General features: G+C 38.8%; 2 protein-coding genes across 48 annotated transcripts in view; both read right to left on the minus strand.

Moving 5' to 3' along the window:
- Positions 1 to 19,202, minus strand: part of MLIP (muscular LMNA interacting protein) — a 313,811-nt gene that overhangs the window by 210,774 nt on the left and 83,835 nt on the right. The gene's annotated exons all lie outside the window — the stretch shown is intronic.
- LOC100356196 (casein kinase I-like) lies at positions 1,903 to 8,860 on the minus strand. Its single transcript, XM_051855611.2, has one exon. The coding sequence runs from the start codon at positions 8,858 to 8,860 to the stop codon at positions 7,940 to 7,942; it is 921 nt and encodes a 306-aa protein (XP_051711571.1). The 3' UTR covers positions 1,903 to 7,939.

The raw sequence follows: 19,202 nt of genomic DNA on the forward strand, positions 1-19,202 counted from the left end.
AGTGTCCATTTCACTTCAACAGGTTTCCTTTTTGGTGCTCAGTTAGCTGTCACCGATCAGGGAGAACATATGATATTTGTCCCTTTGGGACTGGCTTATTTCACTCAGCATGATGTTTTCCAAATTCCTCCATTTTGCTGAAAATGACAGAATTTCGTTTTTTACTGCTGTATAGTATTCTATAGAGTATATATTTCATAATTTCTTTATCCAGTCTACTGTTGATGGGCATTTGGGTTGGGTCCAGGTCTTAGCTATTGTAAATTGAGCTGCAATAAACATTAAGGTGCAGACAGCTCTTTTATTTGCCAAATTAATTTCCTTTGGGTAAATTCCAAAGAGTGGGATGGCTGGGTTGTATGGTAGGGTTATATTCAGGTTTCTGAGGAATCTCCAGACTTAAATAGTGGCTTTACCAGTTTGCATTCTCACCAACAGTGGTTAGTGTCCCTTTTTCCCCACATCCTCACCAGCATCTATTGTTGGTAGATTTCTGCTTGAGAGCCATTCTAACTTGGGTGGGGTGAAACCTCATTGTGGTTTTGATTTGCATTTCCCTGATTGCTAGTGATCCTGAACATTTTTTCATGTGTCTGTTGGCCATTTGGATTTCCACTTTTGAAAAATGTCTATTGAGGTCCTTGGCCGATCTCTTAAGTGGGTTGTAAGACACTGTGGAAAAAAAAAAAAAAAGAAAAAGAAAGATCTCTGTGAGTGAGATCCCAGTAGAAAGAACAGGCCATCAAAGAAGGAGGTAACTTTCTCTGAAGTGAGGAGAGAACTTCCATTTTGACTATGACTTTGTCTATAAATTTCCAAAGTACAGCTTATGGATTACAATGGCTCCCCCCCCCCACAACTTCCCTCCCACCTGTGACCCTCCCATCTCCCGATCCCTCTCCCATTCCATTCACATCAAGATATATTTTCAATTATCTTTATATACAGAAGATCAATTTAGTATATATTAAGTAAAGATTTCAACAACTTGCACCCACACTGAAACATTAAGTGTAAAATACTGTTTGAGTACTAGTTATAGCATAAATTCACATTGAACAACATATTAAGGGCAGAGATCCTACATGAGAAGTAAGTGCACAGTGACTCCTGTTGTTGACTTAACAAATTGACACTCTTGTTTACGGCGTCAGTAATCTCCCTAGGCTCTTGTCATGAGTTGCCAAGGCTATGGAAGCCATTTGTATTCGCCGACTCCGATCTTATTTATTTATTTATTTATTTTTGACAGGCAGAGTGGATAGTGATAGAGAGACAGAGAGAAAGGTCTTCCTTTACCGTTGGTTCACCCTCCAATGGCCACTGTGGCTGGCGCTCTGCGGCCGGCACACTGCGCTGATCCAAAGCCAGGAGCCAGGTGCTTCTCCTGGTCTCCCATGTGGGTGCATGGCCCAAGGACTTGGGCCATCCTCCCCTGCACTCCCGGGCCACAGCAGAGAGCTGGACTGGAATATCGGCAATGGGGACGTAATCCGGTGTCCCGACCAGGACTAGAACCTGGTGTGTGGGTGCCGCAGGCGGAGAATTAGCCTATTGAGATACGGCACCAGCCCCGATTATATAGTCAAAGTGGAAGTTCTCTCCTCACTTCAGAGAAAAGTACCTCCTTCTTTGATGGCCCATTCTTCCCACTGGGATCTCACTTACAGAGATCTTTCATTTAGGTTGGTTTTGTTTTTTTTTGTTTTGTTTTGTTTTTTGTTTGTTTGGGTTTTTTTTGCCAGAGTGTCTTGGCTTTTATGCCTAAAATATTCTCATGGGCTCTTCAGCCAGATCCAAATGCCTTAAGGGCTGATTCTGACACCAGAGTGCTGTTTAGGACATCTGCCATTCTCTGAGTCTGCTGTGTATCCCGCTTCCCATGTTGGATCGTTCTCTCCCTTTTTAATTCTATCAGTTAGTATTAGCAGACACTAGTCTTGTTTGTGTGATCCCTTTGACTCTTAGACCTATCAGTGTGATCAATTGTGAACTGAAATTGAGCACTAGGACTAGTGAGATGGCCTTGGTACATGCCACCTTGATGGGATTGTATTGGAAACCCCTGGTATGTTTCTCACTCTACCATTTGGGGCAAGTCCAATTGAGCATGTGCCAAACTGTACATCTCACATCTCCTCCCTCTCTTATTCCCACTCTTATATCTAACAGGGATCACTTTTCAGTTAAAATTTAAACACCTAAGAATAATTGTGTGTTAATTACAGAGTTCAACCAATAGTCTCAAGTAGAACAAAAAAAAATACTAAAAAGGATAAAGTATTAAGTTGTACATCAACAGTCAGGACAAGGGCTGATCAAGTCACTGTTTCTCATAGTGTCCAAAAAGGAAACCTGAAGGTCTTTTTTTTAAAAAAATGCAAAAACCAGAAAGAAATATCTTTGTGGTACAGCAGGTTAAGCTGCCACCTGCAAGCATCAGCATCCCGGTTCCTGTCCCAGCTCCTCTGCTTCCAATTCGGCTCCCTACTAATGATCTAGGATAAGCAGTGGAAGATGACCCCAGTGTTTCGGACCCTAGCACCCATGTAGAGACCTGGGAGAAGCTCCTGGCTCTTGGCTTCGGCCTGGTCCAGCCCTGACTGTTGTGGCCATCTCGGGAGTGAACCAGCAGATGGAAGATCTCTATCACTCCCTTTCTGTCTTTAACTCTGACTTTCAAATAAAAATAAATCCCCTCCAAAAAATAAAAATGAAAAACCTATGACAGAAGCAATATATTCAATCATTAAGATTTTATAATAGTGCCCCTTAACTCGATCCAAAGTTTTCAACTTCATTCCATCTAATGGATCCATGTGTATAAAACAAATGGCCCATAAGTGGAAACTATTACATTTTGTTCTTATTAATCTCCACATGAAATTCATTTCTTCATTCATTTATGAATATAATAAATCAACCACTACAGACTTAGCACTATCTGTGACTTTGATATGTACAAAAATCATATATAAATTTTTGTCACATTATAAATAGTACAGATACAGCAAAATATCACTTGTTATCATCACTATTTTGAAAAATACAGGTTATTAGAACTAACTGAATTTTGTTATTTAATATATGAATAATGAAGTATGTATTTTTATTTCTTTATTTTTAATGCTAACACCTGCATTTCAATGTAAGTAGTTTACTTTATTGTGTATATATTTTATAATATATACATAAAAATAGAATGCTAAAAAGGGAACCAGACTCCTACAAGAAGTCAAAGGGTGTATGGCTCAGAAAAGTTTGGGAAGCCCTGCCTTATATGGTGAGTTCATTTATTATATTTATTTTCTTTTTTACCAGGATAGCAAAGGATCACAAGATATCATTATAACTATGGAAAAGGTTCCTCTAGGTTAGAAGACAAATTTTGCATGTAATAAATTTGACATGCCCTGCTTTTTCCAGGAATAAAAGCATCAACATAGTTCCACAGGCACATTACATAAGCTATAAGCCTGGAAATCATTAGCTGGATACACTTCATATGTCATCGTGGCCAACATGTTAGCAGAGAATCTATGCTTAAAGCAATCTAACTTAGTAATTTAGGACATCAATCACTGTGGATTGGGAGTATAGTACTAGATCCACCATGGTACTAAGTCTTTGAGAAATCTAAAGGAGGAGCAACAAATGTGATGAGTGAGACAGAGAGAATGACTTACAGGGTAAGTTGGATAGCTGCATCAGTAAACAATGAAACAGTCATGCATAGATATCAGGTATGGCCCAACCTTTAACATTCAATACCAAACAATCATTTGAGTCATATATCCCCAAAACTAAGGGATAAGGGGAAAACAGCAAACAAAGTTAAGAAATTGTATATAAAATACAGCTCATTTTAAAGTTTTTTAAAAGACATATTTTCTTAAAAGTTTGCAGTACTTTACTTTTGAAATAAGAAACATTATTTTCATCATCAAGAAACTGTAAAAACCCCACAGCTAAATGTGTGTATATGTGAATATATTTGTTCTATTATCCATAAACATTCAATGAGAAAGATAAGTCCACTTAATTTATATGGAAAAGATTCTCTGAACAAACACAAAACTATCTTAAGAAGATACAAATATACCTCTTATACCTCTAATACATAAATAAAAGCATACAAAAAATAAAGTTAACCTTGAGTGAAGTTGTGACCCTGGGTTGCAGACCTGGAAACACAGGGACTAATTTGCATAAATTTTTATTCACTTATTTGAAAGGCAAACAGGTTGAGGAAGAGGGATTGGTGGAGGGGGAAGAGGAGAGGCTGAAGCCAAGAGCTGGGAACTCAATCCAGGTCTCCCACATGTAGCAATGATCCAACTATTTCAGCCATTACCTGCTGTCTTCCAGGGAACTGATTAGTATAAGGTTGGAATCAGGAGCAGAGCCAGGACTCAAACACAAGCACCCTGATAAGTGGTGCAAGCATTCCAAGCAGTGTCTTAACCCCTGGGCCAAACACCTGCCCTAATGAGTCTTAGAAATTTGGAGCAACATTGACCATGAAGTGACTTATCATATGCATCTCTATATTCTGGGTACCAACACACTAGTAAGAAGTGCCACCTAGATTGCTATAGGTGATGGTATGAACATAAAGGACCAGTTAAGACACTGCTCAATATGCAACTTTCCACATAACTCTGGCTTCCTGCTAATGCAGACCCTGGGAGGTAGAGGTGATAGCCAAAATAATCAGGTTCCTGCCACAGACATGGCCCAGCATGGCCCTAGCAGAGGCAGGCATTTGAGAAGTGAACTAGTAGATGGGAAATCTCTCTCACTTGCAGTCTCCCTGCCTCTCAAATAAACAAGCATATCTCTTTTTAAAATATTTATTTATTTATTTGAAAGAGTTACAGAGAGAGAGGAGGAGAAAATGAGATGTCTTCCATCCACTGGTTCACTTCTCAAATGGCTTCAAAGGCCAAGGATGGGCCAGGTGGAAGCCAGGAGCCAGAAGCTTCATCTGGGTCTCCAATGTTAGTATAGCAGTGCAAGGACTTGAGCCATTTTCCACTGCTTTCTCAGGCAAAACAGCAAGGAGCTAGATTGTAAATAGAGCAGCTGAAATTCGAACTAGTGCCCATATGGAGTGCCAACATCACAGGTGGCAGCTTTACCCACTATGCCACAGTGCTGGCCCCCAAACATATCTTTTAAAAAACATAAAATCTGTAGCCACTGGTAACCAATTTCCAGTCACATGGCAAAACTATTCTTCTGAGGAAATGAAAGAAGCCAACATAAAAAAAGAATCAGATACAAGTTCCCAGGAAATCACCTGGCTGCTATAAATCCCAACTTTGAATACCAGGGAGGGCCTGGGAATCCCTATCCCAGTTGAGATCTGGATTTTCACCCTTGGCTTGGATGTGTGTAAGTAGCATCTTGGCACAAACTACATAAAAATTAAATTCTATCACTTGAATCCTGTCCTGATTACTGTACTGAAAATACCAGTGTTTTATGATTCCTGAATTTCTTTCATCTCTGCCAAAAAGGTATAAACAAAACAACTTTTAAGTTTCATGGCTTTGTGCTGTGAATATTAAAATACAGAATCCACTTCAGGCAATGAACTTCAACCTAAGAGAACTCAAAATGTTGGTTGGCTATTTAAAAGAGAGAAATAAATTTAGCCTTAACTTGGATAAAGTGATCAAATCTAATTCTAGATACTGATTTTAATGAGGTAATGATAGTAAAGAAACCACACTTATTTCTATTCTAAAGAATCTGCTACTTTAAGCACTCTAGAAAAGATGCTGAAAGTTAATTGGAGGCAATTTTAAAAGAAGTAATTAAAGTGCCAATTTCAGATTTTCCCTCTTTGTTTTATTTCTACACTGTGTTTAATTGAACTTGCTGAGCATTTAATTGATGGCAATATCAAACAGTATGTCAAAGTCAATTTCTTTCTCTTTTCATCAATTTCAAAATCTTTAATTCAACTGCAAATGCATGCAATATACTGAATTAATCTTAGAACCATACTAAAGTTCAAATGCCAACTCATGAATTTTAAAATTCATGATGTTTCTCACACTCATCTTCACCTTCCTCTTCCCCAGAAGAGATTATGCCTTGATACATAAATGCCTTTAGTAAATTACAATACATTTGCTTTCCACAAGGGTGTTGGAAATTCATAAGATTTCCCAACTATTTTCATGTGTCAATGCCACTGAAGAAGGCAGAAAAGCTTAAGTAATTAGTTTTAAAAATAAGCCCTTAAGTTGAAATTAAAACACAATTTTTCCCCTCTGGATATCACCCATGATGAATATTTTAATTTAAGGTAAATCATTGCTTCACCAAAGTAATCCTCCACTTAACTCTCACATTTTTTGGATGAAATATGACTTGCTAGTTAGCATTGTATTGATTTGTCATCATGTGCTATCTCCCTTATTGGACTAGGAAGTCATTGAGGGCTGTGGGTGGTTTATACTCATAGGATCTCTGTTGTTTCCACAGCACCTAACCCACTGCTTTTATTATATAGCGTTTGAGAAAATAAAACTCATTTGCAAAGCCAATCAATTTCTCATTAAGTTAGTACAATGCTGGAAGAGATACCAAGTGCCTTCACTCAATCAGTATCTACCTAAACTCTGCTTAGACAAGCCTCCCTAACTAAGCATATTTGGCACTTTTTTTATATGGTGTGATCTAAATACCCAGAAAAGTTCATTTGCTCCCCAGCACTCAGAAGGCTGTGCAGCAAATGTGTGCACACATATAACATATGTACTTAGAATTTCTCCCTAAAATGAGGGAGAAAAGTCCATCATTTATTCATACATCAATTTGAGTTACTTCGGTCAAGTTATTTTCCACAGTCTCAGGAATTAGGATAATAAGGGTTTTATAAGCCAAATATCCTGCATGCATTTAATCTAATAGGAATAGAAATTCACCTATTATTTTTAGGAGCACAGCTGGTTTATCCTCATATATATAAATGTTTAAGATTTTGACTTAATAATCCAAAAGTTGTAGTTTAAGCAAATAATTTTTTAAATAATAAAGTGAACAAAGACATGTATAACAGCATTTTACAAAGGGATATATAAAAATAAACCAACTTATCAATAACAGAAAAACTGGGTTTTTGACTTTAGTTTTTAATGAACTTGTTAATCAAACAAGCTTCCATTTCAAAACAAAACCCCAGATTATATAGTTGTTCACAGTGATTCATTTATCTAAGTAATATACATACTCTGTTGTAGTATGTTAACTAAATTCCCTGTGATAAATAAAATGTTTCTAAAGAAATGCCAATCTTCACTTTAGATGCTGTAATTTATCATAGGTAAGTAGGCAGTGTCTTTTTATATGTCAAATACTAGGATCACAAGAAGCCAGTCATTTTAAGAATGTTTTAAGGGAACAGCTTGCAAATTCCAGGGGTGTTAAAACCCTAAGAATGTGCAATTGTAAGAATTTCCAACCATCACAAGTATGGCTGAAGACTCTTCATGCCGTTCTTTGGAAATGAGATCTCAAAGCAGTGTAGTTCAAAATGCAAAGTGTTTACTGAGACAAAATGTGTATGTACAATTTCTCTAACAATTTGTATCAATCATATAGTTATCTTTTCCACTTGAAAAAATGCAAGACAACCAGACACCATGATTCACTATCTCACTTAATATTCACAATCACAATGCTACATACTTGATAATCAGAATCACAATGCTACCCAGAACCAGTTAAAATTGAAATTAAATCCTCTACATCAAGTAAATGGTTGTCCACAAGCACTAGCTAGTGTTGCAAACTAAAATTTCTGGATTTGGGAAGAAACAAATGCTGTTCTGATCATATGATCCACTTGTTCTGCTCCACAATTCATACTTAGAAATTTGGGGCCGTGGGTCTGCTGAACCTGCCCACTGGAAGAGACTACTTGCTATGCTACCTTCTGCTTCAACATTGTCCAATCAAATGTGTAGTCATATTGGTGGTTCAGGGTCCTGAAAAGGATGCGGAAGAGCTGCCTCAGATACATGTAATCAGGGACTTCTTCAAAGCGCAGCCCACGACAATAGTTTAAATACATGGAAAACTCTGCAGGAAACCCCTTACATAAAATTTCCACAGGAGTGGACATCTTCTTTTCACTAATCTTTTCATATTTTTGTTTCTTTGTTGCAGCCTTCAGTCCTTGCCATGGCAGGCTGGTTCTATTAAAATACATCAAAACGTATCCTAATGCTTCCATGTCATCCCGGCGACTCTGCTCAATACCGAGATGCGCATTGATGCTGGCATACCGCGCAGTGCCAGTGAAGCTCTTATTTTCTCTGTACGGTATGTGTTGCCTGGTCCTGTTGTCTCGGTACTTTTTGGCCAAACCAAAATCAATAAGGAATAACTTATTACAGTGCCGTCCAATGCCCATGAGGAAGTTATCTGGTTTAATGTCTCTGTGTATAAAATTCTTTGTATGCACATATTCAATTCTGCTGATCATCTGGTCAGCCAACATAAGGACAGTTTTCATTGTGAACTTCCTTGAACAGAAACTGAAGAGGTCCTGGAGGCTGGGTCCCAGAAGATCCAAGACCAAGGCATTATGGTCTTTCTCCGGACCATACCACCGTATGTGCGGGATGCCGACCCCACCCTGAAGAATCTTATAGACTTTGCTCTCGTACAGCAACTGGGAATGCTTGGCCTTCAGAGATTCTAGCTTCACTGCCACTTCCTCGCCGTTGGTGATGTTAATCGCCAGATAAATGTCCCCAAAGGACCCAGACCCGATCTTCCGGACCAGTTTATATTTCCCTCCGACAATTAGTTTGGCCCTGGAGTCGCTGCTGCTCGCCATCCTGAGATAAAGATGGAGGCCGAGGCCAGGCCCCCACACTTCCGAGGGAACGACGGAAGCCTCTGTGCCTTGTCTGTGGAGAAGGCTGTGGAGAAGGACAGCAGGAAGCGAAGAACGGAGGCCTTTTCCTGCTTTAGAGGGCCCTGAATTGGCCAAGGGAAATGCAATCACAGAGCGCAGTCAGGGTTTTTTGCCAGGCCGCCATTTGTGACGGGTGCTGACAGTCACTAGGTTGGGCCACTTGTTTCTGGGCGGCCGCGGCCGCCTCGCTTTCTCAGTGACATCACGGGTTGAAAAGGGGGCACAATGAAGACAACAAAATGCTGAGGACCACTGCCTCCCGCTCCTGCCACAAGGACTCTTCTCCCCGCACCATGGCGGCCATCTTCTTTACTCCCGCTGCAGCCCACCCAGAAGGCGCCCAGGCCTGGGGAGCAACTTCCGCAAGGCACCAGGCCTGCCAGGAAAGGTATCTTGGGCTCTTAGTCGTGATGGGATGGCCCAGAAAATTGTTAAATAAGGTTTATATAATAATCTGATAAGCACTCCTATGTCTAAGATATGAAAGGGACACGTGTTAACAACATTAAAATTTTTTTTTAATTACAACCAAAAATTTCAGGGATTTGCCAATTGAGAGTCAAAAACAGACTACATACAACTCATAAGGTTATCGGAATCACAAATTCATTTGCTACCATGGAAAAATTATTTCAAAATTAATAAAAGTGATTAAATTTGTGAAAAGATTGATGTAAGAGCAAAGGAGTCAATGAAAATTTATATTTACTAGGTAGAACAGAGGTGGCCTAGGCAAATGTTCCAGGGAGGATTTGAGTTGCCCATGGGAGAAATCTCTGGGCAAGAAGGTAGAAGACTGCAAAATCACAGCAAACAACTTCAGTTGCTGGCTGAGTTTGACCTGCCTAAAGCAATTCAGAATGGCAAGGATCTTCCTTACAGCAGATTTTATAACCTCATTGAGAATGTCATAAGTCTCTATTTATTCTTTTATTTTCTCAAATTCCTTCATGTTGTTAAGACTTGTGTGATTACTTTTACCTGAGAAGAAATAATGATTTAACTAATATTCATCCTTGGCCCAAATCCCTTTTGTACATTTAGTAGTATCTGGGAATATGCATCTAAGTTTTCTTTCAAAGAATAGGAAAACACCAGCCTTGATTTTTTTAGACAGAGGTGACTTCAATGCAATAAGAACAAAATCATTATGAGGAAAGGCATTATTCTGTGTAAATCTTTAATATGAATATATAAATTTATTTTAGCAACACAACAATCATGAAGTTAATAACAGTTATTTCTCTTATTCTTCAGATTAGGAAGCCAAGGAACAAAGAAATTCATCATCCAATATTTTACAACTTAGTTCCAGAAGAGCTAGAATCAATGATCTAATGAATAGCCTCCCACTCACTTTCAACGGTGCCTATGTTTAGTCTTTAATTCCCTTCTGTTAAAAAAAAAAAAATCACAGGTCTTAAGCACGCATTACGGCTCATTGGGTTAAGTCACTACTTGTGAAACCAACATGGTTTGAGTCCCAACTGTCCTACTTCCACTCCAGCTCCCTGCTAATGTACCTGGGAAGGCAGCAGAAGATGGCTCAAGTACTGGGACCCCTGAAATACATGTAGGAGACTTGCATGAAGTTCCTGACTCCTAGCTTTGGCCTGGCCTATTCTCAGCCATTGCAGCTATTTGGGGAGTAAACTAGCAGATGTAAGATTTCTTTATCTCTGTGTCATCTGCCTTTCAAATAAATAGATCTTAAAAAATGCATCTTATATTAAAGTGTTATCTGTTGTTTCTATATGTTGATTGGTTATTCTTAAGCCATCCCATTAAAGGAAAATTTCTAATACTTGAGTAAAATAATGCTAAAAAAATTTCTTTAAATCATGAGTCTTGGGAACATTAAATTGATAGATGATAGATGACAGGTATATAGATAGTAAGAGTGATCCCCTGATAATCAGCTGCTTGCTAGTTGCAGATTCTCCAAAATCTGAGATGAGAAGTAGCTATGGTACAGTGTATATATGCAGTTAAACTCACTAATGCTGAAGACGAGTTACTTCTCTTAATGTAAACTGTTTTCTCAGATATTCCTAAGTCTTCTTTTCCTCACGTATTTTTTAAAATTTTCTATTAAAAAAGAGAAGAGTAGAGTAAGATGGTAGCTGAATAAAATACCCCAGCAATTATTTCCCCACAGAGACCCAAATGAAAACAGCTAGTGAAATACCAAGACACCTTAACAAGAGCCAAGGAAGCCAGATGAGAGACAACATCTGGTTTACTGTATTTAGTAAAATAATAAGAAAAGACAGATTAAAGGGGCTAGCATTATGGCTTAGTGAGTTTAGCCACTGCCTGCAATGCTGGCATCCCATGTGAGTGTCAGTTTATGACCCAGCAGCTCCACTTCATATCTAGCTCCCTGCTAATGTTCCTGGGAAAGCAGTGAATGATAGCCCAAGTGTCTGAGCCTCTGAAACCCATGTGGAAGACCCACGTACAGTTCAAGTTTCCTGGCTTTGGCCTAGCCCAGCTCCAACCATTGCAGTCATTTGGGGAGTGAACCATCAGATGGGAGATCTCTCTCTCTCTTTCTCTGTCTCTCCTTCTCTCTTAGTCTGCTGTTCAAATAAATCAAAGCTTTTAAAAAAAAAAAGGAAAGAAAAGATATATTAAAGCAGGCATAAATGAAAGAATTGCCTCTCCTAGCTCCAAGCATGGCACTGGGGAAAGTGATGCCTCACCCTCCTGCCTCAGGAAGGGAGAAAGAAAGAATTCAGTCCAGACATTAGAACTGAAACCAATAATCAGGCCCACCTTAGTAAAACTCACAGTCCCTGGTCCCAGGCTTGTATCATCAGTGGATTTTGCTTGAAGCTATGCGCCAGACCTGCCAGGGTGAGACCCAGCACCAGATAGAGTCCAAAAGACCCTATCTCCAGGTCAGTACTCACAGATGAAGCCTCTAGATCTGCCTCATCATCAGGAAGAAACCTTTTAATGACAGAAAAAAAATCATGTTTTTGCCTGTATCATTGCCATCCTCCTTTGGGCCTAGTATGCACCCCAACCCCCCAGAACCTACATAGTCTTCAGAAGCTGTAAGACCCAGGTGTGGATTCAGCTAGTACTAGCCTGGTTGGCCATGGACTTCCTCCACCACCACTCTCCCAGTCTGATAAAGAATTTGAGGAACGAGACCCAAGTCTCTGAAGAGGAAGGGTGAAAGAGGCACAAGACTATGTCTTAGAACTGTGTCAGGCTGGTAAATCTTAACCCTGGGCAAAACCTAGCAGGCTCTGCCCCCAGGCCAGTGGATAGAGTATCAGGACTTACCCCAATGCCAAGTAGACATCTGTAGTGCCAGTCTATCAGACATAGCCCAGATAGCATCAAATGTTTCTGGTTGTAGCAGTCTCCAGCCATGAGTTTACCACAGCAATAAGAAGCCCATAGCAGTGTTGGTCCTACTCCCATGCTGCACTGGTCTTGGTGGGCTGTGACCTCTGACTGTCATCTGCCATTGCATTGTTGGTGGTCACAGGAATGCTTACTACCTTTGTTCTGCAACTTCAGGCAGCATTAACATGGAAGAATAATTATCTACTTATAGAAAGAAAGACGAGGCAGGTACCAAGTCATTTAATTGAAATTTGGGGTTATTGCCTCCACAGTGATGTCCATAGCCAGGCAAAATTCCATAGCTCCAGACCACAGATCATTGACTATGGTTGAGGCAGTTGAGTCTATCCTGGCCCAAGATAGATGCTGGTAGGAACAGACTATCTCATTTTAGACACTAACCCAATTCATTTTGAATAACATACTGACGTCCTCAGGTGCTGAAACAGTGACAATACACCACCAGTAAACTCATAACAAATCTTAATTTACGGTGTCATCTGGTGGTGATTTAGCAGCAGTGGGCACAGGCTTAAAGAAAATCAGCAGATTCCTTAGGATTTCTGGAAGTACAGGCACAAACGAAGCCAGATTATGAAGGGCAAGAAAAATACCTGATCATTCAAATTGCACATGACATCATGTAGAAACAAACATCAAGATCTTTCAGGGGACCATGACCTCACCCAAAAAAAAACAAAACAAGGTGCCATAAATTGACCAGGAGGCAAATTCTCATGTGTAAAATTTAACATAGCTGTTTTAAGGAAACTTGATGAGCTTTTAGATAGCACAGAGAAACAATTTAATTATCTAAGAAAGAATAATTTTAAATAATCAAATAAATCTTTGAGCTGAAAAATACACTAATTGAATTTTAAAAAACAATGGGGCATCAGTTAGATAAAACAAAAATTAATAGGATCAAAGAAAAGCCATTTGAAAACAATCTAAGGGGGAAAAGGGAAAAAAAAAAGGACGAAGAGAAATGAAGAAAGCATTCGGGAATTTGGGGGAAAGCAAAACTTCAAAAACCTAAAAAGAGATCCAGCTATCTAGTTACATATTTGTAAAAATTCACTGGTTTCATATCTCAAGATATAATCATGGGGCTGGCGCCGTGACTCACTAGGCTAATCCTCCACCTTGCGGTGCCAACACACTGGGTTCTAGTCCTGGTCTGGGTGCCGGATTCTGTCCCGGTTGCCCCTCTTCCAGGCCAGCTCTCTGCTGTGGCCCGGGAGTGCAGTGGAGGATGGCCCAAGTGCTTGGGCCCCGCACCCCCATGGGAGACCAGGAGAAGCACCTGGCTCCTGCCATCGGATCAGCGCGGTGCACCGGCCGCAGCGCACCGGCCGTGGCGGCCATTGGAGGGTGAACCAATGGCAAAGGAAGACCTTTCTTTTTTTTTTTTTTTTTTTTTTTTTTGACAGGCAGAGTGGACAGTGAGAGAGAGACAGAGAGAGAAAGGTCTTCCTTTTGCCGTTGGTTCACCCTCCAATGGCCGCCGCTGCAGCCGGCGCACCGCGCTGATCCTGGCAGGAGCCAGGAGCCAGGTGCTTTTCCTGGTCTCCCATGGGGTGCAGGGCCCAAGCACCTGGGCCATCCTCCACTGCACTCCCTGGCCATAGCAGAGAGCTGGCCTGGAAGAGGGGCAACCGGGACAGAATCCGGCGCCCCAACCGGGACTAGAACCCGGTGTGCCGGCGCCGCAAGGTGGAGGATTAGCCTATTGAGCCACGGCGCCGGCAGGAAGACCTTTCTCTCTGTCTCTCTCTCTCACTGTCCACTCTGCCTGTCAAAAAAAAAAAAAAAAAAAAAGATATAATCATGCTCTCCAAAGCTAAAGATAAGGAGAGGATTCTTAAAGGTACAAAAGAAGAGAAACAATATATTATGATGTCCTAATTCCCTTGACTGCAAATATCTTCAAAAAATTACAGTCCATAAGAGAGTGGATGAAATTTTCACAATAATGAAGGAAACAATATTCAAAATGTTGCTCCCCACCAAACTATCATTTAGATATGAACAAAATATAAAAAAAAAAAATCCTAGAAAAGCAAAAGCAGAAAGAGTTCTCCAAATCATACCCATCGTATAAGAAAAGCTAAAGAAAGTTCTCAAAACTCAAAGAAGTAAAAAGAAAATATCTAAATATAGTTACTCACTGGTAAGAATAATAAAGACAAATACAGAATGCTCTAATATTGTGGACATAGTACATAAACCATTCATTCCTTTGTTATGAAGACTAGAAATGGGCCTGCACTGTGGCTGTAGTAGGTTAAGCCTCTGCCTATGGTGCCTGCATCCCATATGGGTGCCATTCAAGACCCAGCTGCTCCACTTCTACTCCAGTTCCCTCCTAATGGCCTGGGAAGGCAGTGGAAGATGGCCCAAGTGCTTGGGCCCCTGCACCCAAGTGGAAGACCCAGAGAAAGCTCCTGGCTCCTGGCTTTGGATCTGCCCAGCCTCAGCAGTGGTGACCATTTAGAGAGTGAACCAGCAGATGGAAGACCTCACTCTGTCTCTCCCTCTCTTTCTCTGTAATTCTGCCTCACAAATAAATAAATATATCTTTTAAAAAAGAGACTAAAAATAATTTTTAAAAGAACAATATGTTAAGAAATAGATAATATAAAAGATGGAAAATGGGATATCAAAAACTCAAAATGTGAAGGGTAATGGAATAGAAGTATAGACACTTTTATTAGTACTTTTATTTCTCTTATTTTGTTTCTGTACCAGTCTTATGATGAATGTTAACTTTCTATACTTTCAAAAATAGTTTCTTATAACCAAAAGATGTTTTTGGTAGGAATAATTTTAACTACAAAACAAAAATCAATAATAGACACCTAAGAATAATAAGCAATGCATCCCTACACACTACTAGGAAAAATCACTTAAACACAAAGGAATATGTAAGACAAGGAGAAAGAAAGTAACTATAATAAAACCATAAAACAAGCATCAAATGGCAGTAGTAAGATATTATCTATCTATAAGTACCTTAAATATCAATTAATTAAATTATCAAATTAAATGGCATACATTGACTAAATGGATAAAAACATAAGATTCAACTATATGTTGCTTATAGAAACTCACATCACCTCTAAGGACATGCATAAACTGAGGGTTAAAAGATAGAGTAGGATATTCAAGGCTGTTGGAACCTAAAATAAAACTGGAATGACCATATTTATATGAGATAGACTAATTTTTTTAAGAATAGAGACTAGAAATCATTATGCAATGAAATAGCAAGAGTAAATAACACTTGTAAATGCATTCAATATCACAGCAGCAAATATATAACCAAATATTAATAGACCAAAGGTAGGGATTGACTCTAATACAATAATAGGAGGGCAAATTCACACCCTACTTTCAGCAATAGGCAGATTAGACAGAAAAATCAACAAAGAAATAGCAAAGCTAAATGGCAGCCTAAACCAACTGGATCTAATAGATATTTACAGAACATTTTTTTTTTGACAGGCAGAGTTAGACAGTGAGAGAGAGAGAGAGAGAGAAAGAGAAATGTCTTCCTTTTCTGTTGGTTCACCCCCAAAATGACCACTCCGGCCGGCGCACTACGCTGATCCAAAGCCAGGAACCAGCTGCTTCCTCCTGGTCTCCCATGCGGGTGCAGGGCCCAAGCACTTGGGCCATCCTCCACTGCCTTCCCGGGCCCAGCAGAGAGCTTGACTGGAAGAGGAGCAACTGGGACAGAATCCGGGGTGCCGGCGCCACAGGTGGAGGATTAGCCAAGTGAGCCATGGCACCAGCCTAGAGAACATCCTGTCCAACAAATTCAGAATACACATTTTCCTCAATCACACATAGAACATTCTCCAGGATAGATCATATGGCATGTCACAAAACAAGTCTCAACAAATTTTAAAACAGTGAAATTTTATTTGGTATCTTTTCTGACTAAAATGCAATACAGCCTCTGTCTCTCTCTCTCTCACTGTCCACTCTGCCTGTCAAAAAAAAAAATGCAATACAGCTAAAACTCCAAAACAAGAAAAATATTGGAAATTATATGAATACATGGAAGTTAAAAAAAACACTCCTGAACAATAAATTGATCAAGGAAGAAATTAGATAATTTCTTGAAACAAATGAAAATGAAAACACAACATATCAAATCATATAGAACACAGCAAAAGTGTTATTAAGAAGGAATTTGGTGACCATCAATGTCTATATTAAGAAAATGTATCTTAAATATCTAAAATATATTGTCTTAATATATTATCTTAATATATCTTAAATATAACGATCTTTACAAACTATCACTGTGCCTCAATGAACTAGAAAGCAGAACAAACCAGACCCAAAATAAATAGAAGGAAAGAAATACTACTATGCCTGTTCTCACCATTATTATTCAATATAGTTCTAGAAGTTAGAGCCAGAGAACCAGTAGGTAAGACAAAGAAATCTAAGGGATACAAATTGGAAAGGAGGAAGTCAAATTATCCCTGTTTGCAGATGACATGATCCTAAAGGAGAACCAAATGATTCCACTAAGTGACTTATGCAACTCATAAGAGAATTCTTCACAGAGCTAGAAAAAAACAATCCTAAAATGCATATGGAAACACTAGAGCTCCAAATAGCCAAAAAAATCTCAAACAATTAAAATAAACCTTGAGGCATCACAATACCATATTTCAAAACATACTACAAGGCTGTTATAATCAAAATAGCTTAGTATTGGCACAAAAATAGACCAATGGAAAAAAACAGGAACCCCAGAAATTAATCCAAGCATCTACAGCCAACTAATATATGACAAACAAGCTAAAATCACTCCCTGGGAAATGTCTCTTCAAGAAATGGTGCTGGGAAAATTGAATTTCCTCATGAAGAAGTTCAAAACAAGACACTTACATCATCTTAGTTAGAATGGATATCATCCAAAAATCAAAAATAGAAAATGCTGGTAAGGGTGTGGAGAAAAAAATAATCCTAATATACTATTGGTGGGAATATAAACTGGTGCTACCATTATGGAAGACAGTATGAAAATTCCTCAAAAAGCTAAAAGCAGACCTATCATATGACCAAGCTATCCCACTCCTGGAAATATATCCAAAGGAAATAAAATCCATATATGAAAGAGTACCTTCACCCCCTTAACAGAAACCCTTATTTATCTGTACACCTAAGTATATTTCTTGGTGTATATATATATATATATATATATAGTATTTTAATAAAATGTGTTTTAAAAGAAAGAAATACCAGAAATATCTCACTTCCCATGTTGGATCACTCTCCCCTTTATTTATTCTATCGGTTAGTGTTAGCAGGTACTAGACTTGCTTATGTGCTCCCTTTGACTCTTAGTCCTTTCATTATGATCAATTGCGAACTGAAATTGATCACTTGGACTAGTGAGATGGCATTGGTACATGCCACCTTGATGGGATTAAATTGGAGTCCCCTGGTATGTTTCTAACTCTACCATTTGGGGCAAGTCAGCTTGAGCATGTCCCAAATTATACATCTCTTCCCTCTCTTATTACCACTCTTATGTTTAACAGGGATCACATTTCAGTTAATTTTCAACACTTAAGAATAACTGTGTGATAATTACAGAATTAAACCAGTCATATTAAGTAGAACAGACAAAAAAACTACTAAGAGGGATAATGTATACTCAGCAGACTCATAGAATGGCAGATGCCCTAAATAGCACTCTGGCCTCAGAATCAGCCCTAAAGTCATTCAGATCTGGCTGAAAAGCCCATGAGAGTATTTCAGGCATGGAAAGCCAAGACACTCTGGCAAAAGATCTCTGTGAGTGAGATCTCAGTGGAAAGAACAGGTCTTCAAAGAAGGAGGTACCTTTCTCTGAAGGGAGGAGAGAACCTCCACTTTGACTATGACCTTGTCTAAACAAGATAAGAGTCGGAGAACTCAAGGGGCTTCCATAGCCTTGGAAACTCATGACTGGAGCATAGGGAGATTACTGATGCCATAGACAGGAGTGTCAATTGGTAAAGTCAACAACAGGAGTCACTGTGCACTTACTCCTCATGTAGGATCTCTGTCCTTAATGTGCTGTGCATTGAGATTTAATGCTATAATGAGTACTCAAATAATATATTTCACTTTGTGTTTCTATGGGGGTGCAAACTGTTGAAATCTTTACTTAATGCATACTAAACTGATCCTCTGTAAAAAAAAAAAAAAAAAAGAAAAAAAAAAAGAAAAGAAAAGAAACTATCAACTCCCAACTTGACTCTCACTGGGATTAAACATGACAATAGGTCTGATCTGATTTCATCATCATTAAAAAAAATCATCTATTATTTTTCACTTTATGTTTCTGTGTGGGAGCAAACTGTTGAAATCCTTACTTAATGTATACTAAGCTGATCTTCTGTATATTAAGATAATCGAAAATGAATCTTGATGTGAATGGAAGGGGAGAGGGAGTGGGAAAGGGGAGGGTTGTGGGTGGGACGGTATGGGGGGGAAGCCATAGTAATCCATTATTCGTACTTTGGAAACGTATATTCATTAAATAAAAGTTAAAAAAAAAAAAAAAAAAAAAAAGAAATGGGCAAAAAAAAAAAAAAAAAGAAATACCAGAAATAATAATATAAATAAATGAAATAAAGACAAACAGTGCAAAAGATCAGTGAAACAAAGACTCCATGCCTTGAATAGATCAACAAAATTGACAATCCCTTAGCTAACTAACCTAAGGAAAGCAAGAAAAAAGATATGGCTAAATAAAATCAGAAATGAAAAAGAAACAATAAAACTAATACCACATAAATTTAAATAATTAATGGATATTTCTATGAACCATTACATGACAAAAATTTTATAATCTACAAAAATGAACCAATTCCTGGATATGTGT

This window comes from Oryctolagus cuniculus, chromosome 5 (assembly GCF_964237555.1).
Source record: "Oryctolagus cuniculus chromosome 5, mOryCun1.1, whole genome shotgun sequence".
NCBI lineage: Eukaryota > Metazoa > Chordata > Mammalia > Lagomorpha > Leporidae > Oryctolagus > Oryctolagus cuniculus.

What these genes read in the sequence shown, in the direction of transcription:
- LOC100356196 (XM_051855611.2), bottom strand. Translation starts at nt 8,860, where the DNA reads ATGGCGAGCAGCAGCGACTCCAGGGCCAAACTAATTGTCGGAGGGAAA.